The sequence below is a fragment of the Peromyscus leucopus genome, chromosome 19, assembly GCF_004664715.2.
Source record: "Peromyscus leucopus breed LL Stock chromosome 19, UCI_PerLeu_2.1, whole genome shotgun sequence".
NCBI lineage: Eukaryota > Metazoa > Chordata > Mammalia > Rodentia > Cricetidae > Peromyscus > Peromyscus leucopus.
Window position 1 is genome coordinate 27,913,950 of NC_051079.1, and position 24,317 is coordinate 27,938,266.

The window sequence follows — 24,317 nt, forward strand, 5'->3', positions numbered from 1 at the left end:
CCATCTAGAACTTAGTGGAGTGGAGTATACATGTTAGCCTACAACAGTTTGTTGGAGCTGCTTGGATCCCGTGAATGCAGCCAGAGATAGTGTTTGTGTGTATGAACATAGCTGTCTTTGCCAAATCTTTATAAATGTCTATGTTTACATATATATATTTATGAACACATACAATGCCACATGTGTAGTATATACACATATCCACACATATGTACAATTGTTCCTCTCACTGGTAGGCATGTGTAGACTGATGTGTTGTGGTTTCTCCAGTGGGTGTGCTCCCATCTTGTCTAAGATGATACTTTACCTTCTACCTGGAGATAATTGTCCTTTTCCTGGTCCATTTAGTGCCACTTTTAAAAAAAGTTCATGTTTTCTCTTGGCAATGTTTTAATTTAAATTGGTCTCTTAAGCATAGTGTTCAAGTACTCTTTAGTGTCCTTAAGGGGAAGAGGGCTGTTTTGAGGCTTTTGCCATCATAGGAAAGTACACATTGGATGAGCTTTGCTTGGGAAGTAGTATGCTGTTGGCTGTGACTTCAACATTAATGAACCAACACATGTATTAATTAGCTGTCTTTAAATAGGAACACACACAAAACAAGGCTTAGTATTGATTAGTTAATGACAGTATTATAACCAGAGGCTCACAGGAACCTAAGCCTAGACCTTACGAACAATGATTTACTAAACTTTCTTGTTTGCTAATTTAGTCTTTGTACATATACTTATAGGACATGAGTACTGCAGAATTAAGGGCTGTGTGTGTGTGTGTGTGTGTGTGTGTGTGTGTGTGCACGCGCATGCACATGCCCCCTAGTATGTGTGTGTGGGCAGGTTTTATATTCACATGCATGATGGTTAATATTGTCAACTTGATAAGATCTAGAATTACCTAGAAGACAAACCTCTAAGCTTGCCTCTGAGGGACTGTCTAGATTAGGATAGCCTCTGTACACATCTCTGAAAGATGATCTAAATCGAGTTAGTTGAGGTGAGAAGATCCACCGTAATTATAGATAGCACCATCCCCTGGGCTTTGGTCGTAGACTGAATAAAAAAAAAAAAAAATAGAACAAGCAAGCTGTGCATGAACGTTCCTTCATCTGTCTCTGTTTCCTGACTGTGGACACAGTGTGACCAGCATCCTGCCATCATGGCTTCCCCACCCTGTTTTGCTGTGCTCTTAATCAAACTGTGAGTCAGGACAAACCCTCCTTCCTTAGGTTGCTTTTCTCAGGTGTTTTGTCACTACAGCAGTGTAGGCAACTTGTAGACTTACTGTAGTTACATTGTATGTGTTTAGGAATAGAAGATTGCACAGAGCAGAGGAGTCTTGGGGCAGGGCGTGGTAACGAGAGTCAGGAGAAGTGGATGCAGGTGGTCCACATACCCTGTGATAACAAAGGACACAGAAGCATCTTTGGACTACTTGTTTGCCTGCTGTGCTCTCAAATTCCGATCAGAAGAAAGACGTGTTCTAATCTGTCCCAGTCCTCCCCTCTGGGCTTAGTGTCCCAGTTGCTATTGAGCTTTGTGGATTTGTGTGCAGTGTGCTTTCACTCTATCTAGAGAAGAAGCCAGAGAGGCTTGGCTTAGGGGCTTTGTGCTTAAAAAAAAAAATACTTATTATTAGTGTGCATGTGCATGATGTGTGTGCATGTGGGTACACATGTGGAGGTCAGAAGATAGCTTTGTGGGTTTGAGTCTCCCCTTCCATAGTGGGTTCCAGAGATTGAACTCAGGTTGCCAAGGTTGTGTGGCAAGCACCTTAACCTGTTGATCCATTGTGGGGATTTCTACTTGGAGTGCTTTTAATGTGAACACTGTAAAGACGGCTTCCATCCAGGTCTGCTGTTTTGTTTTGTTGTTTTTTAATTGAAAATAGATATTTTTTCATACAATATGTTCTGATTGCAGTTTTCCCTCTCTCTTCTCCTCCCAGTTTCTCCCCACCTCCTCTACAATCCAGATCTACCCCCTTTCTTTCTCTTCTTAGAAAAGAAACAGGAATCTAGGGGATGATAATAAAGTAAAATATAGTGTAATAAGATAAAACAAAAACAGACAAATCAGAGTAGGACAAAACAAACAGAAGGAAAAGAGCCCAAGAAAAGGCACAAGTAACAAATACAGACACAGAAACACATTCATTTGCACATTCAGGAATCCCATGAAAACACAAACCCAGAAGCTATACTATATATATAAAGGACCTATAGGGTAAAATAATAATAATAATAATAACAACAACAACAACAACAACAACAACAATAATAATAAGTTGTAGTAATAATAATAAATTAAATACTAAAAATTGAGAGAAAAGCTCTGTTATGACATTATGAGACAAGGAACCTCCAAAGATGTCATTGCGTTTGTTTCCTGTTGGCCATTTACTGTAGGGCATGTGGCCTACCTTTAAAAGTAGTTTGTTTCCCCAGTGAGATGCCCTTGGAGAAAACTAAATTTTCATTTGTAAGTGCTTATTGATTGTAGATAGCTTCTGGGTTAGGGATGGAGCATGTGTTTCTAGCTCTAGGGTCTCATTTGATGCAGCCCCTTTCAGGCCCCATCCATGCTGGCACAATCTCTGTAAATTCACTTGGACGTTGGTCCTGTTGTGTTTTTAGAGAGCCTTGTTTCCTTGGTGTCCTCACTCCTCTCTGGCTCTTATACTCTTTCCATCTCCTCTGCCTTGGGGTTGGTGGTTTCTGAGCCTTGAGGGAAAGGATTTGATGGAGATATCCCATTTAGGGCTGAGTGTTCCAAGGTTTCTCACTTCCTGCATAAAGTCTGTCTACGGGTCTCTGGAATTCCCTTCTGCTGCAGGAGGAAGCTTCTCTGATGATGGCTGAGCAAGGCATTGATCTATGAGTATAGCAGAATGTCATTAGCAGTCATTTTCATGGAGTAGGCCTTAAGTCAAATCAGATATTGGTTAGTCACTCCCACAAGCTTGTGCCAGCATTGCACCAGCAGATCTTGCAGGTAGGACACCATTGTAGATTGAAAGGATTTTAGCTCTGCTGTTTACATTTCTCCTTTGGTAGCACCAGAATACCTTTCAGTACCAAGAACACCAGCCTGTAGAGGTGAAAGGCTCTATGTAGGCACCAGCTATGTTTCAATATATATTCAGTGGTTATACAGGTGTTGTCTTCAGCAACAGGGCTTTGCTGTTCATTTGTGGAGGGCAACCTATAGCCTCAGCAATAGCCCAGGTTGTTTGCAGGTTCCCAAGGAACCCCTTTGGCCAGTGGTTCAATTAGATGTCACCCATTCCCAGTACGGGAAGCTTCAATTGGTGACAAGAGATGTCCAGTTTGGGCTCTGTTTCCTTTGTTATTTGGCTATTTCATTTAGATTGTTTTCATATATGTATATGTTTTTGGAAGCTTCTGCTGTTTTAGGTTTCTATATTACCACTCAAATGACCCTTGATTTTAGCTGTCTATCTCCATATTCCTTCCCTCATCTCCCCTTTCTTTCCCATCCCTGCTTGATTCTTCCATTCCAATTCCCCACCCTACCCATCCATAACTATTCAATTTCCCCATTCTAAGGAGATCTATCTCTCCCCACATAGTCCCTTACTATGTACCTAACCTCTATGGTTCTATGGATTGTAGCTTGCTTATCATTGACTTAGCAGCTAATATCCACATATAGGTGAATACGTACCATAGTTGTCTTTCTGAGTCTGGGTTACCTCACTTTGGATGATATTCTTATTCTGTCCATTTACCTGTAAATTTCATTTTTAATAGCTGACTAATATTCCATTGTATAAATGTACCTACCATGTTTTCTTTATCCATTCATCTGTTGGTGGACATCTAGGTTGTTTTCATTTTCTGGCTTTTGTGAATAGAGAAGCAATAAACATTGTTGAGCAGTGTCTCTGTGGTATGATGAAGTGTCCTTCAGTGTATGGCCAAGAGTGTTATAGGTGGATCTTGAGATAGATTGATTCCCATCATCCTGAGGACCTGCTACACCGATTGAAATGGTGACTGTATAAGGTTGCAGTCCCAACACCCAGGTCTGCTTTGATCCACATGGCTTGGTAACTGAGGGATCTTCAGTCAGCTGTCTCCCTACCCAGCCTCCCTTTCTTCTTCCTTGTTCTTCTTTTTCCCTAACCAGTTGTTAGCAAATCCCAGTTTAGCTGTTTGCTGGTGAGATGGAAGGTTTTGCCATTCCAGTGCAACATGAAACTCTTAAAGTGCATGGAGAACCCCATAAGACTTAAAGTGATCCATTCTTGATGATGGGATATTAAATATGATATGACACGATGGTTTAGAATATCAGAGTTGGTCCCTTTTAAGGCCTTCTTTGATGATCAGAAAAATAAGCTTCAGAGACAGGGAGGCTTCATTAGGGTCACCTAGTCAGCCGGTGACTCACTACTGAAGACCTCCAAACATGTCAACTTTCACTACTTCCTCCCTGTCTACACCACAATGACAGGTAGCCATGTGGTCAAAAGCGTATCCAGAAAATTAGCCCTATGTGACTTCGTGTGTACCACTTGTTTTGTGAGCTGAAGGGATTGGGAGTAGCTGCTAGCCTTGTAATACGATGGGAGTTGCTAAAGTTTTTATTAATGTACTCCAGAGTTATGTAACTTTCTGGGAGGCATGGAAGGAGAGGCAAGAGGGAAAAGGAAAAGAGAAGCTGGATAGGTAAGGTCTTGTCCCTAGAGTTTTTTTTTTTTTTTTTTTTTTTTTTTTTTTTTTTTTTTTGGAGACAGGGTTTCACTGTACAGCCCTGGCTGGCCTGGAACTCACTATGTAGACCTGTGACATCTAACTCACAGAGTTCCACCTGCTTCTGCCTCCTGAGTGCTAGGATTAACAGTGTGCATCACCACACCCTACCTGAAGTTTTATTTTAAGCCAGTGCATGTCAAACATAAGCTGACTAAATTATGTTTATAAACTTGGGTAACTAAGGGGCAATTAAGTCAAAATGGATCATGACCATAAAGGCCAAAGCTATAAAGCCTTCAGAAGGCAATATAGGCAAGATCTTGACAATCCTAGGTTGGTAAAGGTTTCTTCACAGGACACAGAAAACAGGGACACTGCTAAAATCTGGCTTTATTAAAATGAAAAACTGTGTCTGTCAGGAGACAACATTGAGAAAGTCGTAGGTTAACCTGCAGGACGGCAGAAAATACTGGCAAAACATTCACCAGAACACTGACAAGTCCTGAGTATATGGAGAGTTCATAAAACTCAGCAGTAAAAAGAACAACCCAATTCAAAGAGGAACAGAAGATTTGAAGAGACATACCATGAAGAAGGGCTAAGAATGCCTAGTAAGCATATCAAAAAGTGCTTGATATAAACAACATGGACGTGCAAGGTAAAAACCACAGTGGCCTTATTCCCTCATGCACCAGAAAGGCTAAAAATGACATTGACAATCCCAAGTATTGGTGGATAGTGGTACGACCACACTGGAGAAAATTTCCTATTGGAAATAGGAATAATAACAAATATATACAAACTATATATTTTGTATATAATATATAATAACAGATATATAACAAATAATAGCAAATATATAACAAATAATAACAAACAGTATCTCAATGTGTAATTCATTGGTTCCACTTCTCCGTACTCAAGAGAAATGAATGTGTGTGCTCTCAAAAAGACTTGCACAAAAATATTAGGAGGGGCTTTATTTATGATAGCCAAAGATAGAAGTTAGTGCACAGAAGTACCATACACAAAACTGTGACACATTCAATAATAAAACACTCAGAAGTAAGAAGGGGGTAAACATATTAATTCATACCCCAGCATGGATAAATCTAAAAAAAAAAAATTACACAGAGTGAAACAAGATAACCTAAAAGAGTATATGACCTGTGATTTTACTTTTATGACAAAGCCAAATAGCAGACGTGTGTGTGTGTGTGTGTGTGTGTGTGTGTGTGTGTGTGTGAGAGAGAGAGAGAGAGAGAGAGAGAGAGAGAGAAAGAGAGAGAGAGAGAGTGATAGAAAGGTCTGTTAACTTGGGAGTGGTGGGGGTTCTTGGAGGTGTCATGAGAGAACTGTTTGAAGTGATGAAAATATTCCTATCTTGATAGTGGCTTAGTTTACATGGTATATAAAAATCATCACAATTTGTGTTTGATATACTTGAGAAATGTGTATTTCCTAATTTGTAACTTTGACTTTAAAAGATTGACAGATATTGAACTTCAGTAAATAATATGCACACTGGAGTGTTTTACTGCCAGTTACTGACCTCTGTGCTTATCAGAGAATTATAGCTATGTGATAATGACGGGGCGAGGCAAATACAGCGGAACTGGAACAACTGCTAGTGTGGGCTGCGTGAGTGCGCCCTCTCGCCCCTCTAGTCGTTTCCGTGTTCATGAGAATGTCCACAGGACATCTCTCATTTGGGCTCCGGTGGCGCCCATTGCTGAGCACGTTGACTGTACATATCAGCTGGGATGGGGAGGTTGCTTTATGGAGAGAGTATGGCTGCTGAGGGAAGAGGAGTGAGGCTAGATGACCAGGGAACAGGATCCATTTCCAAAAGCTGGGTGTGGAAGCCCTCGGGTGATTCCACTCCCTTTCATATCACAGGGAGACAAAGAAGGACCCAGCTTGTGCTTTTTCTGCTGCCTTTAAATTGGCACTGAAATTCTTTCTTTACTTGAACACAGATTTCTTTTTTTTTCCCCCTCTTTTGCAACCAGTTTTTATTTATGTTGGCTGTGATACTGATCTTCAGTTGAAAGCTAGGGAAGTTGCTTGTTAAGGGGTTTTTAGGAGTTCTGAATATGAAATGCAAGGAAATTGCATAACATTGCAGTGCAGTGTTTCCTCTTGTTGCTTGCTTGTTGCCCAAAATACAGTAGTTCCTTCTAGAAGCTTAAAGGAATTTGGCAGATCCTACCCCTTGATGGTCTGCTGTGGTGTTATCCTGATTTGAGAGAAAGTTTTCCGTGAGGTCAAATGACAGAGCTTCCTGAGTTCTAACTATGGCAACAGTGTTTATGTAACACACAGACCAAAGCCTGGGGAGAGAGAAGAGCAGTTCCACAACAACCAGTGTAAATAACCCCACAAGCCTGTTCATGCTTAAATCACCCCACTAGAAACAAGTGAAATGAATGGCCTACCTTAGCACTAGGCTCTGGCTGTCACTTACTACCTGTATACTCCAGAGGGCGCTGTCCCACCTTTCCCTTGGAAATGACATCATCTTACATGGTGATTTCTCACTGAGAAGCCTAAGTACCAGCCAGCAGCACTCAAAATGGGAAGGCATTCACCTAACTCCTTATGTCTTGCTTCTGAGACAAAGTAAAGACCCTGAGAGAAAGTTACCTTCTGTCTTCAGCCCCGATCCTTGAATTATGAGTAGTTACTTTGACATTGATCCTGTGCTTGGCACTGTGTTTGGGGCCCTTTCCTTCCACCCAACACCCTGTGCACACGGACATGTAGAATGATCTGCTCCTCAAGGGAGAATGGAAAGAGTGAAGTATGAAAAACTGTATTCAGAAGTGTTACATCTATAGAACTGACTGTAAGAGCAGTAAGAGGTCAAAGAAGGGAGCCCTTGGGGTGGTCTGTGACCATCGAGGGAGCTAGGAAGCCTTGGGGAGCAGGGCAAGGCAAGTATCATTTTGGAGTGCCTTCAGGCACTGGGAGAGCTATTTTTAATTTTCACAATGCTCTCATAAAGTGTTGTTACTTAGCTCTACTTTACAATGAGAAAACAGACTCAGAAAATGTCAGATGATCAACTGAGGGCACAGAGCTCCGGAGTGGTGGAGCCAGGCATTACTGTGAAGTCTCTTAAGCCCACAGTTCCCATCTACCACCTGACTGCCTCACTAAAACTAATCTCTCCTGTTCCGGAATCTGCCCAAGGCCTATACAATGGCTAACCCCCAAAGTACAGTAACATGCATCAGCCCAGGAATACCAAGGGCTGCTTCTAGAGGAAGAGAAGCCCAGACATATAAGAGTGACACCGGTTAGCCCCATGCCACAGAGGACACAAAGAGTTTGACACCCCCAATGATGTGTAGCTCCTTGCATTCTGTGTTTCTGGAACTTCCCCATGACCTGCCTTTCATTTGGGAAAGTGAATGTTCTCTTTCCTCCACACAACAACTCTTGGGAATTTGAACACTGATGTTGTGACATCTTGAAGTCTTTTCTTCAACCAAAGCTGTGCTCTATGGAAACATCTTACAGGAGTGATATGTACCTCAGATAGAACAGAGATGGAGACAGAGACAATGGATCCAGTAAGTCCTGAGGGAAGGACAGTGTCAAGGTCCAGGTGACAAAGCAAAGAAAATCTGACTTAGGGCAATAGAAAAAAAATGGGGTGAAGAATTAGCTTCAGATAAATGATAGCAATGGGACATTTTTGTTGTTTCTTTTCTTTTTTTTATTTTTACTCCATAACTCTTAACAGTAAACTACTGGGTCACAATTTTAAAAAGAACTAAGATGTTATTGGCTCACTGTGGAACAATCAGGGATGAACACTGCACATATTTAGATAAGTGGGCCGAAATAATACTGGAATCCAGAGTCCCTTTGTATTGTGGTTCTTCTTTCATTTGCCTGACCTAGTTTACTTTACTTCCATGATGGTTGAGTTGTCCATAAAGCTTTAGATGTGTATCTCATTCTCTTAGCAATACAGCATGCCTTCACTTCCAATGGTTATCATTATTATTATTATTATTTTATTATTATTATTTAAGTAGTAAGATTGAGATCAAATACTGCTGACTGGATTTCACTTGGCACGAATCCCATGCACTAGATTTTTAGTGTCTGTGGGTCACATGACTGGACTAGAAGATACAGTCAGGGTCTGCCCAACTCAAACCATATGGACTTGGGGGCTGTGGTTTCTGTAGTGGTGTATGTAAAAGAGCACTATGAATATTGAGCAGTAGTGTGAGTTGCAGGTGCTCAGAGCACTTTGCTTTTCTCTAACATGGCTGAGGAATAATTCAGAGAGATGAGCCTTTTGTCTCTTAAAGGCACAAAAGAGCTGGTGATACTTGAATTAAGGGAAGCCAAATTTCTTTTTTTACCCATCATCCTTGTCATAATCACGATGAACAGCAAGCAGTGATATTTATGTGCCATATGCTGTTGTGTTGATGTACAAAAGGGTTTCAGGGGCTGTCATTTAGAAGTTCAGTCATCTGGTCAACTTCTGCTGTGCTCCTTTTATGAGACTTCCTGAATCCCAAGTTGTTTATGATTGCACCCATTGTGTAGACAGCCCCTTTCTCAGCCCTCATCCCAGAATTCCCCATTGGCACTCTGGACTCTGAAACCTTCTGCTCAGGATATAGAGCCAACATGTGGCAATGGGCCATAAAGAGTAAATAACTTTGTGAGGGATTTTGATAACCTTTAGTTAAGCCAAATAAGAAAAACCTGTTTTCTATTTTCTTATAGTAAGTACTGAATTCTATATTTACATTCCCCCATCAAGTAAAGATTCCTAGAGAATTTGCCAGAAGAAATAAGACACAGTCACCAGCAAATGGTAGACCTGGCTTCCTTTTTAGATCTGAACAAAACTCTGTCCTCATCAACTCTAACACAGGGATTAAAAAAACAAACAAACAAACAAACCCAAAACAATTTCTTTCACTCCTTGTACTGAAAACCTACTCTCCTAATCAATGTTTTATGAGCAACCTGCTGCATACTAGCTACTGAATCTTACTTACATGTAGTTCTACAGAACAAGAGCTGGGATTTGATGCCTGTTCAGGGTTCAATTCCTGCAAAGTACCATCAAATACATTTTTATTGGCTTTACTTCTGAGAGAGTCTCCCTAAGACAGCAAGTGCAATACTGCAGCCCCGGAATGGGAACGTCAAGGGGAAGCTGCCAGCTGAGAAATGGAAGAGTAGCAAGAGCCATTTCTCTGGGCATTTTGAGCTTGTCTGTCACTCATCCTGAATTTGTGGTATTTTTGATGGGAGTAGGAGACATGAGTACTTCCCATTTCTAAGATCTGTCTTTTCTAGTATCGAGGCATACTTTCTTATTCTAAATTGCTCAAACTTTATCTACCTCTGCCTCAGCCATGGCCACTTCTTGAATGTTTCTCCATGTGGCCACTTCTTGAATGTTTCTCCATGTGGCCACCCCCATAAAGAAAGGTCTTCCTGATCCAAACAGTTCCTGTCTTTATGAGATTTTTATGGGTGGCATTCCACAGATGCATGGAGCCAGACCGGTAACTTCTCAGTGTGTCATTACAAGTCTCTACACTGGTCTGTAACCAGTCTGCTGGGCATGCCAGTGTGGGGCTCTGCTGGGAATCTCCTCTGCCTCCCTCCTCCTGCATTGTTGCCAGCTTTCTTTGTGTGCCCATTGGCGTGGGGGGGGTAACACATCCTAGATTGTTTCGGGTTGGTTGTGGTTTTTATTATTTACTGCCACACTTGCATTAATTGGAAGTTTGGAAAATTACTGTCATGTTTAAATGGGTAGAAATTGTGTGCTTACATAATGGTTGCATTGTTGTCGTTTTAATTATGGCTTAGCTTTTTTTTTTTTTTTTCCTTTGCTAATCGCCAAGCGATTTGCCAAGCTGGATTGAGTATAGAAGTTGTGGCTGAGTGCAGACTTTAGTGTAGAGGGCCCAGCCTTCTTTATCCTGGCTCTGTAACTTACTGCCTTTATTAGCTTGAGATGACAAGGGGCCTGTGTGGTTCTGTGAAGCAGCTGCCGTGGTGGTACCCCATGAGCCCAAGGATAAAGCGAATCAACTCATGTAAACGATGACTATAGGCCTGTCATCTAATCAAGTGGAGAAAAAGTTGTTGATGGGTTCTAGTTATTTTATTTTGGAAAGCTGTGTGAAAGAATTATGAATATTCTTCTGTAAAAATTGGCCTTAGATGGTCTCTTTTTCTCTTTGTTTTGTAAATTAGTGTCTGTTAGGTGTATAACATTGCTAATGAGATCAGCATTGCTAGGTAACTCAAAGTGTACTTCCGTCCTTAGCCATTTATTTCTTAAACAGTAACTTCCTTCAAAGGAGAGATGGTTCATGTTTATTTGTCTGCTTTAAGCAAAACATGTAAAGAGGAGGAGAATAATGGTGATGCTGATGGTGTTCTTTGTAGAAGGCTTTGTGACCCATCAAATTTGTATTCTCTGGGTAAAGTATTCTGTAGCCATTGTTCCCTTTAATTCTCAAAAAACTTAAGGTTGGTAAGATTAGTATTCTCCTCTGAAATTGATTTTATTTTATGTGTATTTTGACTGCATGTATAACTGTATAGCACATGTAATTCTGGTGCCTGTAGAGGTCAGAGGAGGGTGTTTGATCCCCTGAAACTGAATTTGCAGACATTGTGAACCACCATAATGGGTGCTGGGAATTGAACCCAGTCCTCTGCAAGAGTAGCAAGTATTCTCTACTGCTGAGCCATCTCTCCAGCCTCAGCTCTTCCCCTCTTACAGAATAAAAGACTGAGGCCTAGGAATTTAAAGTCATGAATGTTTAAATGTTAAAGTTAGACTTTGAACTTAAACAACAGATCATCGTGAACTTGGTACCACTGATGGGGGCTAGGTGTGGCAGTGAGTACCTGTAATCATAGTATTCAGGAAATTAGGGAGAAGGATTGCTAGATAGTTCTAGGGTAGCTTGGGCTATATTGAGAAGCCCTGTCTCAGACAGACAGACAGACAGACAGTGTAGACTCTACACTGTGTTACACAGATAAAGGATCTGGTAATGTCTAGTGATATAGAACCCGCCTGAGCACTGTTCTAAGATGTTGATTCATAACTTTGTTTATTGTGCCCCCACATTGGTGTATCAGGGGAACATCCAGGTGGAGTGAGCTTTCATATTTTGGGTAACTTGGAAGAGGCCTTAGGGAATCAGAATTGAGGGCTGAGTTCAGATAAAGCAGTGCGGTTTATGTAGGAGCAATAGTTTTAAATAAGTTTGTCTATGAGCCTAGTTCTGTGATGCCTTCATTTGAACAGATTTTGATCTGACGTGTGTGGTCAGGTGCTAATACAGCTGTGTGTCCAAAGGAAAAGTCAGATTGGTTCATCAAAATATTGTTTTACATATGCTTTCATTTGTATGTTTTTAAAAAGTACCTGTCTGTGCTTTCTCAATATGGCTTAGATAATGGTACTAAATGGTTACCCACTGAAAAATTCTGAGAATCCAAATGACTGTGTGTATTTTCTTTTAATCCTCTAAGGACATGTAAATTGAATTGGCTCAGCAGTTTAGAGAATTTATTGCAAAATCACATTTGTTGCAGAGAAAGCATATGAAGGCTTTCTGTGCCTTCTAATTTATTAAATTGTTTGCCCATTGTAGTTTCTGGGTAAGGATTCGGGGACTCACAGGCCCTGTGACTGTCAAAGTGCTGCTTTGCTGGCGTGGTGATCAGATCAGGATGGAGTTCGCTGGTTCTGAGAGGACATGCAGTGTCCTATCCACATTAGTGACCAGCAGGTTGCATGGGTTAGTGGTGGGTATATCCGGCTGGAATCTGAAGACCATGCCCAGTTCCATTTTCTCTCTGACTCAGGGTGACTTGTTCCTCTTGTGATTCACTTGCTCTGGCGCCCTTGATATCACTTTACCTTTATCACCACCACCATCATCATCGTGTCTTCTGTGTTATGGGGTTTGTGGGTAAGTGCTTGGGCCGGGAAGACAGACTGGGGAGTTCCATGCAGGACATTTCCCAGTTCTGCTTTCCTCACCTTGGGCAACTAACCTCAGTCCTCTACATCCTCAGTTTCTCAGTCCTCTACATCCTCAGTTTTTTAGTCCTCTACATCCTCAGTTTTACAGTCCTCTACACCCTCAGTTTGTCAGTTGCGCTGGGAACAACTGGGGTGGTGTGAGGACAGAGTCAGACAATGCCTATAGAGTGCTTAAAATTACCGCGTCTGTGGGGATTGTTCCTCATGACTCACAGAAGACTCTGATAAGATAAACACATGCCATTTCTATTCTCTAGAAACATGTGTGTAAAGGTAAATAAATACTCCTTGGCATGGCTGTTTACCAAGCCTTTATGTGCCGTAGCCAGCAGAAGCTGGAGCATGCCTGCCTCAGAGTCACTTGTGCCATAGGGTTCAGACAATCTTCTGTGGCTGGGTATTGAAGGACTGTGGCCAACTTGGAGAGATGGACTTCAGCATCACCTGTGTTGTTGAGAAGGTACACTTTTTCTGCCCTGTGAGCCATAAGTCTGGCCTCATCTGGTAACCTCTGTTCCCTTGAGTTGAGCTGGGCTCTCCCCTGTGAAGATAGAGTTCTTAAGAGGCATGCCTGAAAGTACATACAACCTCTATAACTGCTAGTCACAAGACAAAAGCCACAGGTAAAGAGATCTCTTATCTCAGGGCATTGTTCTGGCCTCCGAGCCCCAGGATGATGTTAGTGGGCCTCCATGAGACATGGAAGAAGGACGGGCCAAGCATTTAAAATAGTGCAGTGGAGGTCCTTTCTTCTACTAGTACATGAACCACAGTGCTGACCCCTGGAAAGGCGTGGTACATTTGCTCTTGGCTGGATTGGGAAAGGGGACTGAAATATCCTTATAGAGGACCTAAGTAGCTTTGTGGCCTTGGACACACTATAAGCCTCAGGTTCCATACCTGTACAATGATAGTGACACTAAAACTAATCCCTTTGATGTTTCAAGAATTGGATGCTGTCATGTTTGGCACTTGGTAAGTGCTTGGGGTGCAAAGTCATTCTGTAGTGCTGTTCCCAAGCCTCTACCTGGTCCCTATGATGGGGTTGCTGCCTGCCCTGGCCTACCTTGTTGGGTGATGTGATCACATAGTCCTGGCAAGTTTAGTTTGTTAGCTTTATTTCAAAAGTCATTGTCTTTGGCTCATTTACCCAGACCAGACAGAGATTAATGGCTTGGTCTTGGAGGATTGGAAAGCACATGCTTCTGGCATCTTTGGCTCATTGATCACACCTCTCCAGCTCAAAGAGCACTTGGGTGTTCCAGGCAGGGGTCTCCTGAGACTCAGGAAACCTGGAAAGAAAGTAATTTGGCATGGATTTGCCTATTAATAAGGAGCCCTGAAAGCCCTGTGTTTCACTATTCCTTCTGGATTTTGCCATTTACAACCTTAACAAGTTTCTCTTGGATAGAATGTTTGGATTGAATGGGAGAAATGCAGTGGTCAAGGGGAACTGGAAGGAAAAGCAAACACATTTTCCAAAATGCTGTCTCTTCCCGTGTTGCCCTTCATCTGCTTTCCAAGGTTATCGAATGTTGTCGGGATGGGTTGCTGGTTCTGGATTTACCTGTATGTCACTCCCTGAACAAGGCCCTGGTAGGGACCTGGCTGTACCTCATAGCCTTGTCCTTACTTCTTATGCTTGCTTCTCTGCCCTTCAGTTAATTGCCAACCACACTGACCTTCCTCCTCTATCAGGTAGGATCTGCTGGATATGAATACCTAGACCTTGCTAACAAGCTCCTCTTTTATCATTTAAATTCATGGAAATATTTTCTCTTCAGGAGAGTGTTCCCCCATACCAGACCCACACTGCCCTGTTTTCTTATCTCTATGGTACTTGTCAATATTTAAAGGAATCTTATTTATAACTTTGTTTTCTTCAGTGGCAGGAAAGTTCCATGTGAGCAGAGCTCATAGCTGTACCTAAGTCACTGCCTGGCTATTGCAGGTACTTAATAAACACTTGTTAACCCACGCAAAGGAATTTGCAGAGCAGTGGAAAAGTCTCAAAGCTAGCATCCCTCGTTTGATAGCCACATAAATAAAACCCATGGGAGCCAAAGGACATGGCATTTGTCTACCTGGAGTCCTTGCTGCTCCCCAAGTCCCTTTGTTCCCTTTGTGCGGTGCCATGAAGAGAGATCCATTAGCAAATGCCGATCCAGTGCAGGCACTTCATCTATCCCAGTGATGGACTGCTGCTCAGAGAGCCGCTTGTGGCTCTAGGTTCTATAGGAATCAGCACAGCCTTGGTGGGGTGGTAGCCTTCACCTCGACTTTGTGGGTGATTCTCCCCCAAGTCCTGTGAAGGAAGAGCCGTTCTTGTTGCAGAAACAGGCCAAAGCACCCTCATTTGTCTGGTGCTCTTTCAGTCTATTCCTCTTGACACAGTCTCACTGGACACTCACAGCAGCCTGTGGAGGAGTGTGCCAAACAGCTATCGATTATTACCCCATTTCTGAGATGAAGAAGTGAGAGTTCAGCCTAATGGAGCGACTGGTGGTGAAGTTCAGGCCAAAACCTGTCTTTCGATGCCTTCCTTGTCCCTGGGACAAGGTGATTTAGGTATCGGAGCATCCTTTGAAAGGTCTGAGGTTCCTTTGATGCTCGTCCTCTGACCTTGGTTAAGTGGATGTGTGGCTTTAGTCTTCTTTAGAGAGTAAATATAAAAATACATGTGATAAATATAATAACAAAGTAGGGTGATTTCTTGGATTTGGGGTTTGATAATCCCAAGACATTCTTGGGCATTTCCTTTATATAGAGCCATAAAGGCCCAAAGAAGGTAAGGCCAACTCTGTCCAAGTTGAACCCGTTCCCCACTCTTGACTAGCCATTCCCATCTACATTTCTTAGTGGAAAACTCATTTTGGGGGGTGTTTAATGCTAAGTTTTCAGAAATGCTTGGCTTAGTTAGTTCTTTTAGGGGCTAAATAAACATTTCTCAGCTGACAGTGGCCATTAGAATACCTGGAGATTGTTGAATAGATAAGTAGATACTTAAGTTTTGATGGCCAGCTTAATCCCATGCCTTTTCATACCTATAGAGGAGGATTTGGTAGTTTTCTTTTTCTGAGCAGAGATTTCACTGTATTTTTCCTAATAGCAGCAGCACTTCAGGAATGGACCGTCTGGCCAGTAACCAAAGCCAGCCTGTCCTTTGCTTTGTGTGGTCCATGGGTCATGTGTGGTATTTATAGAATAATTTTTGCAATGGACAAGTGATAGAGGCCTGTCATTGGATCCCAGGAAAGTGGAGTGCCAGCCTCCCTTTGCAGCACAGGCAAAGAATATTGGTTCTGCTAATTAGACTTTTTACCCCATAAAAGTTATATTTTTAATTTTGTGAAAACTTGTTTCCTCGCCTAATATTTAAGTACCAACATAATAATGATTTTGGCCTCTTGGCACTCAAAGCCTAAACTGTTCATTGTCTTGACCTTTCCAGAATAACTTGAAGCATGTCATTGTCTGCTTTATAGTGAGAAAGTCTTCCTTTTACTAATCATGCCACTTTCTCTTTTAGGATTTCTATCAACTGTTTAAGGATTGGGTTGTAAATGTGATATATTCTCAGGATAACATTCATACCTACATATAGAGTAAAGGGGGTACTGGTCTCATCCCCAGGGTCAGCACTCAACAGTTGGTAATATTTCTTTGCCCATGCTTTGCCTTTAACTAGCCGTGAAACCTCATTCCACCTTTGTAAGCCTCACATTTTCCACCTGTACAATGGTGGTAGCAACTGCTCTTGCCAAGCATAGTTTCTATGCAGAGGGGGATAGTTCTTGTGAGATGCTTAGGGCATTGTCTGGTGTCCAAGTTAGTGCCTAATGGTTTGCAACCAACTTTCGACTCTCTTCTTTTGTATATTTTATTTTATTGTTTGCCATTTTAAAAAGATAAGATAACCCCCCCAACACACACACACACACACACACACACACACACACACACACACACCCGCACAGTCCCACAGGTGGTTCAGACCCATGCTTATTAGTGAAAAGCTAAGTGTATAAGTGCATGCTGGGAAGTAAGAGCTTAGTTACGGGTGTTCCCATGAGGGGAGCAGAAATTGCCTTCCATCTTGGGGTTTTGTACAGTGAATTGGTAGGCTGGTATAAAATGCACACAAAGTAAATTCCTATTTCTATTTTTCAGGTCTACAACTCAAACAAAGACAGCCAGAATGAAGGGAGTAAGTATGATGTCTGGGTCATTTTCTGTATTCAGAGTGGGGGGGCGGGAGGGGAGGCTTTAAGAATTGCCACTTCAGGGCTGAGCCACCAGGAGGTGCCCTGGGCATTGCTGGGTCACTTCAGAGGATTATTTTTTGAAGAAGATTGGCAAGATTGTAGTGGCCTCTTGTATTTAAACAACCCTTCATGCTTTTCATGGTGCTCTTACACTCATGATCTCACATGGTCCCAGGTCTTATTAAGATGGTAGCCCCAGTCATCATTTATAAGTTGCTCAATACTCAACAAACCAAGAGTCCAATGCTGCCAGAATGCCTCTGGCACTGTCTGCTGGCCCTGAAACGGCAATAGCAAAGGTGGATGATATGATGGCTTGCTACTTCTGTTTCCTTTGTGGCTCTTGGAGAGGGAAGACTGGGGAGGGGAGAGGATAGTGGCTAGCCTCTTTCTCTGCTGCAGGCCAGCACTCAGCTTCATCACCTCTTCTAAGGGCACCTCTAACTGCAAAGGCAGTGAGCTTGAAAGGAAACCTCTGCTGGGCAAGTGCTCCAACCTGATTATCACCTTGGTGCATAAGACATGAAGCACATTCCTTCCAGGGTGCCACAAGAGTACAAAGGAAACCCCGACTCTGGTCTCAGCTTTGCTCTAGAAAATCCACTTGACAAAATCAAGAGGTGGCCCTGCCAGGCACTGCAGTAGTGTCAGGAGATAGTGGAGCAGAGCAGCACTTCAGACAGAAGGGCGAGCCTTTTCACTTCTATTGATCGAAAGCCATTAGCCATTATGAAACACATCCTTCTCTTTTATTCTTTCTGAAATAAAGACTTTGCCAAAAGATTAAAACAACAACAAACAAACAACAGGGTCTTTAGCCCAGCCTGGCCTCATACACCCAGCAAAGGATGAACTTCTGACCTTTCTGCCTCCCTCCTGAGTGATGGGATAACAGGTGTCCACAGTGACAGCCGCCATATGCAGTGCTGGGGCTTGAACCCAGGACTGCGTAGATGAGAAACAAGCACTACCAACTGAGCTATATCTCCAGCCCTTGCCAGAAGATACAGATAAAATATTAAGTGACTTATAATGGCCACAGTTGACAAAGTTTTTATGACAGGAAAACTGAGTTCTGTGTTGCTTTGTTTTCTCTTCAAAAGCTGAATAAAGAAAAAACTTTGAAGTAAATATTCAAGAAAACAAAATAGTAACTCCCCCTTCCCCAATTTAAGTAGATTGTTAAAGCATCGGAGGTTAACTGGGGTAGAGGTAAGGAGCAAAACTCATAGTTTAACAGTGAAGAAGCATAATAGGTGGTAGTGTAATTTAGTGATGGGGCATATGGAGCCACAGGCTGGCAGGCACACCAGCTCCAGGGATGCAGGGATGCCAAGAAAGAAGGGTCTTCGGGATGCTGCTAGCACCTAGGATACAAAGTTGTCCTTGCCTCACTCTTCTGAAGAATCAGATTCCCAGGAGAGATACCATCCAGTGAGTATAGCTTGGGCCCCCAGAGGGAAAGAAACACATTTTGATAGAAAGTTTCTAGAATATTGTAGGAAATGGATGCAGGAAAGCTTCTCATGAGAAAATTAGGGAAGCCACCAGGATAGGAAGTATGGACAGGCACTCAGAAGGCTGAATGAACAGCTTGCCACACTTGGCCCCAGGCAGGGACATAGTGCTTCTTAGTAAAGATGCCAAGAGACCCCAAGAGCTGTGGAGATGCAGTACACACAGAGTTCTCTGTCACAGGCTCCCCTGTTGACCTTATGATCCTGTTCCCCTGTTTAAGTGTCAACAACATTCTGTTTGAAATGATTTTGCTGGTGGGTATGCTGGTTAGTCCTGCTGGTCCGCAAGCATTTTGGGAGTATGCATGGAAGCCTTCAGAAAGTGGCTATCTTTTGATTCAACAGTATTTTCTTTTTTTATTATTACTTTTTTAAATTAATTACTTTTTTTTCACAGCCCAGTATCAGTTTCTCCTCTCTTCCTCCTGTCCTCCCCAGCCTCCCCTCTTCCTCGCTCCCATCCATTCGTTCTCCTTTCTCTTGAGAAAAGGGCAGGCCTCCCATGTATATCAGCCATCCTTGGCATATCAAATTGCAGTGAGACTAGGCACCTCCTTTCCTTAAGGCTGGATGAAGCAACCCAGTAAGAAGAAAGGGTCCCAAAAGCAGGTAACAGAGTCAGAGACAGCTCCTGCTCCCTCTGTTAGAAGTCCCACAAGAAGACTAAACTACACAACTATCACATATGTGCACATGACCTATGTCAGTCCCATGCAAGGTCTCTGGTTGGTGGTTCAGTCTCTGAGCTCCTATGAGTCCAGGTTAGTTGATTCTGCAGGTTTTCTTGTGGTGTCCTTGGTTCCTCTGGCTCCCATAATCCTTCCTCTGCCTCTTCCACTGGATTTCCAGAAGTCTGCCTAAAGTTTGGCTGTGGGTCTCTGCATCTGTTTCCATCAGTTTCTGGGTGAAGCCTCTCTGATGCCAACTGGACTAGGCAAAGATCTACAAGTAGAGCAGAATATCACTAGGAGTCATGTCATTGACTTTCTTCTCTTTTTTTGCCAGCCATGTTTGATTCTATCCTTGGCCTCTGGGCTGTTCAGCCTCTGGGTCCTGGCCCTGCGAGCAGTGTCCAGGGTGACACTGTTTCCTCTCACAGCATGGGTCTCAAGCTAGACCAGTCATTGGTTGGCCACCCCCATCATTTCTTGGAAGCCTTCAAAAAGTGGCTATCCTTTGACCCAACAGCATTTTCTAAGGTACAAAAATGTTTAAAATGCAACCAAGAAGTTCCAGAATCTGAGTATCAAATGGAGCAATCGCAGAGTAGTATGCAGCTGTTAGTAAGAACAGGGTGACGTGGTGGGTGGTTTCAGCTGTCAGAATGTGTAGAGTCACCCCGGCAGGAGGCAGGAAGCCCTTCTAAAGAAATGTCTAGGTTAGCTTAGCTGGTGAGAGAGTTTAACCTGAGTAATCCGGATTGGGAAGATTAGCTCTGAATGTGGCAGCACCATTTTGTGGGCTAGACCTTGAGCTGAATGAGAAGAAAAGGAGCTGAGAACACCATGAATGTGCTAATTCCTCCGATGGAATGTGACTAGCTTCTTCAAGTTTATGGTGCCTTGACTTTCCCACAATGCTAAACTATGACCCCAAATTATGAGCCAAATAAAACTTCGTGCCTTAAGTTGCTTTTATTTATCTCAGGGTATTTTATCACAGCAACAGGGTGGGAAACTGAGATGGGGGGTGTGCGCTGTGGGGAGGGCTCAGCAGTCAAAGCTCTTGTACAGGTAAGAGGACTGGAGTTGAAGTCCTTGGAGCCCACAGACATGTCAGTGAGCATGGCAGCCCATGTGTGGTTCCAGCCTTGGAAGGGGGAAACAAAGGATCCTTGAGCAAGCTGGCTAGTGAGACTAGGTTAGTTGGAAAGCTCTAGATTTGATGAATAGACCCTGCCTCAAAGGTAAGGTAGAAGAATGATCCAGAAAGATTCCCAGTAACAACTTTGGGCTTCTACATGCATATACAAATATATGTGGTCCCACACAGGCAACTGCACACACATGTAAACACACCACATACACAAACATGTGAAAAGAAGGACGAACGGGAACAAGGGAGCTCTTAGTGTATTTGGTGCCTGCAGTAGATCATTAATTGAATTTTTAATGGAAGTGGGCAGTGGAACAAAATAAAAGAAGTTATAGAACTCATCTAGGTGTTTGATAGGAAAATGTCTTGAGCTATATTGATGATCAAATACTAAATCAAGATGGAGAATGGCTTACTGGGGGACAGCCAGTTTCTAGTGTGTTTCTATGCAAGGTACATTGTCTACCATTAAAGTCATTTTATAGTAATAGCTGTTAAGTCACCACTTAATATGTGTCAGGTACTAGAGATTTATTAGATTAAGTTTATTGGGAATTTATTTCCTTTCTTCCTTCCTTCTTTCCTTCCTTCTTTCTTTCCTTCTTCAAGCTTCCTTCCTTCCTCTCTTCCTTCCTTCCTTCCTTCCTTCCTTCCTTCCTTCCTTCCTTCCTCTTCCTTCCTTCCTCCCTCCCTCCCTCCCTCCCTTCCTTCCTTCCTCCCTCCCTTCCTTCCTTCCAGCTTCCTTCCTTTTTCCCTTCCTTCCTCTTTCAAACTTCCTTCCTTCCTTCCTTCCTTCCTTCCTTCCTTCCTTCCTTCCTTCCTTCCTTCCTTCCTTCCTTCAAGCTTCCTTCCTCCTTCAAACTAACTTCCTTCCTTCCTTCCTTCCTTCCTTCCTTCCTTCCTTCCTTCCTTCCTTCCTTCCTTCCTTCTCTCTCTCTCTCTCTCCCCCCCCTCTGTTTGCTTGTATATTTTTCAGGACAGTATTTCTCTATGTAGCCCTGGCTGTCCTGGAACTCTCTCTATTGATAAAATTGGTCCCAAACTCAGAGATCCACCTATCTCTGCCTCCCAAGTGCTAGGACTAAAGGCGTGCACCACTACACCAGGCTTTGTTGGAAATTTTTGATTTAACTTGTAGATGAAGAAATTGAGGCTAATAAGCTCAGAGAATACAATTTAGTCTATATTTCCCCCAACTCCCATGCTGTACCATGAACACAAGGCAAAGGTATTTACTTTTCTTGAGCAAAGAATGATGCAGAGTCCCATATGAAAAATGCAGACTCTGCTGGAACATTTGATTCTGCCTCTTGTTCTTCCCAGATGGGAGATGCACTTGTGTTAGTTGCAGAATACCCTTGTATCTAGCAAGAAGGAGAGACAATGATTGAGTGAAAAAATAGTGGCCACTTTTTCAAGACTGCTTTACTAGTCACTGACTTCTAGACTGACCACAGATTTTTTCCTCTCGTTTGGCGTTGCGGTCCTTTCTTGGTATTAGTATATCTCTTTCCATATCATGCCATAATTTTTTTTACCTCCTTCCTATTTAGGAATTGAACCCAGGGCCTTGGGGATGCAAGGCAGATCATACCACTTGGCTCCAGCCACACCTTGAAGCTATTGTTTCTTTTCACCTTCACTGGGCTTATCTGTCATGGGAAGCACTGTTGCTAAAGATCTTGATCTACCCTGTTTTAAATGTCCCAGTTTAAGCGCTTACTTAAAGGTAATGAGTCAATCTGATAGGAATTTAAGAGTTGACTATTGCTTTTCTGGGCACATTCTAAATGTTAGCGTGTAAATACAAGATATGTAGTGTTTTGTTTTCTCAAACTTTTTGGTGGGAGTTTGAATACAAACCTCTGATCATAGAGCCAGCATGTTCTGAAGGGGCAGATAGCTGGTGGGGGTTCTTCTGTAGATTTGTCTGAATTTGTTACTTTGCCTGTGAAGTTTCTCTCAGGGGTTGCAGTGCCTGTGGGTATAAAACAGATCGGTAAGTGGCATTTGTTGGCTGCTCTGATTTCAGATTGCTCACTTGACAAAGAGGATAGCCACAGACAAAACATGCCCATTTCTTTGCAGGCTCTTTGCAATTTGTCTTCTGTGTGTTCTGTTCAGGTCTCAGGTAGAGAGCCCTCACCTTACCTTCCCTGTTCGGTCTCATTATTCTCATGAGTCCCTTGAACTATTCTTTCATTTTACTTATTCCATTTCTTTTCATCCCTGTGTTCTTTTGTTCCCCACTTAGACCACTATTCTATTCTAGTTTGCACTTGTTTTGTTTGATTTTTCGAGACAAGGTTTCTCTGTGTAGCCCTGGCTGTCCTGGAACTCACTCTGTAGACCAGGCTGGCCTCGAACTCACAGAGCTCCGCCTGCCTCTGCCTCCCGAGTGCTGGGATTAAAGGCGTGTGCCACTGCCTGGCCTAGTTTGCACTTTTAAAGCACATTTCTTGTAATGTATTGCCTATCTACCTGTATTCTTAGATTATAAAATGGCTCTGTGTCTTGTTCTGATCTGTTTTTGTCCCTGCAGCGTGTGTTAGGTGTCATCCACAACATTCCTTGTGTCTCTAGATGGTGCCTCTGACTGCCATCTACTCTAAAGTGTATCTGGTTTTTGTAGAGATGTGCTCTTGTCTCCTCAGCTACTCACCTCTGATTCCTCATCATCACACAAACAGGTCTGTAATGTGACTGTGTGTGATTCTGTTCTGGGGTTATATTTTCTGGTCTAGTTGCCAGTCCATGATAGACTTCATTAAGTGATCTCATGCTGCTCTCCACAATGGTCTGTCTACAGTGCTATCAGTCCCGAATGCACATTTCTCCATATTTGCCAATGCTCACTATTACTCAGCCTTGTGATTCCTTGATGGTCTAATACATTTACACACTAGCACATGTCTTTCTCTGATAAGCAAAGAGTTTTGACTGTCTACTTATATTGCCTGCTAGTCCTTGAGCATCCTCTTCTTTTAATGGCCTGTTCATGTCCTTTGTCCATTTTCAATGACAACTGCCATTTTTTTCCTATGTATTTGTAAAGTTGTTTCTATCAAGATAGTAATCTTTAATAATTTTAGACATTTTATCTTATTTTTGTGGTGCTTGTGATTGAACCAGGGCCTTGAACATGATAGACAAGCCACTGAAGTAAATATCCAGTCTAGTTTTAGATATTTAAAATACACTTTCCCATCTTGTTACTTATTGATGTTATTTGTGCTGTCCTTCCTTGATGCTGGGGACTCAACCTATGGTCTTGGGCATGCTAGAGATCTGTATTCTGTATGCATTCATTATCATTTTTTAAATTTTGTCTCTACTTTCCTTTCTGGTTCCTGATTTTCAAATTGAGTTTTGAAGAAGGCCTTTTGACTCAAATCCGGATGCTGTGTCCCCCTATCAGTTTGCCTTGCTTCCTCTACCCACCCTTCCTCTTCCTCACTGCCCCTCTCTCTTTACTGTCCTTTTAGGGGTTGACGTAGTTACCTGTAGACACTTATTCTTTGAGAATAAATTTAGTGAGTTCTTCAAACATGAAAATTTCATTTGCATTCAAGATTGTGTTAATTAAATAGATTGATTTTGAGGAAAAGAAACACTTTTACCTGTAATCTTGTCATCCTCTCAAGACCTTTCACTCTCCTTCCATTTATTCAGACCAACGTCCTTTTGTTTGGGTTTTAGTTTTCTGCCTAGAGGTCTTCTGTGTTCTAGGTTGACTTTTCCCTGAAATATTAGTCAGAAAACAGTCTGCTCTTTTTGTTTCTCACCATGTCCTGATAGTTTTGTGAACATGAACATTCCTTTGGTTGTTCTAGAATGTCGGAAGCAATGAGCTCTCTAGGTGGTCAGTTATGACCAAGCAGAAAAGGAAAGGAAAAAATTGAATGACGGCCAGTAAAGAACTTGATCTCTTGCTCCCT

General features: G+C 42.4%; 1 protein-coding gene across 3 annotated transcripts in view; it reads left to right on the top strand.

Annotated features, from left to right (window-relative positions):
* Positions 1-24,317, top strand: part of Arhgap26 (Rho GTPase activating protein 26) — a 400,407-nt gene that overhangs the window by 200,269 nt on the left and 175,821 nt on the right. For all 3 annotated transcript variants that reach the window (XM_037197112.1, XM_037197113.1, XM_037197114.1), the window contains exon 12: positions 16,953-16,989. In XM_037197112.1, coding sequence (XP_037053007.1) covers positions 16,953-16,989 — 37 coding nt within the window. The remainder of the gene's footprint in view (positions 1-16,952; positions 16,990-24,317) is intronic.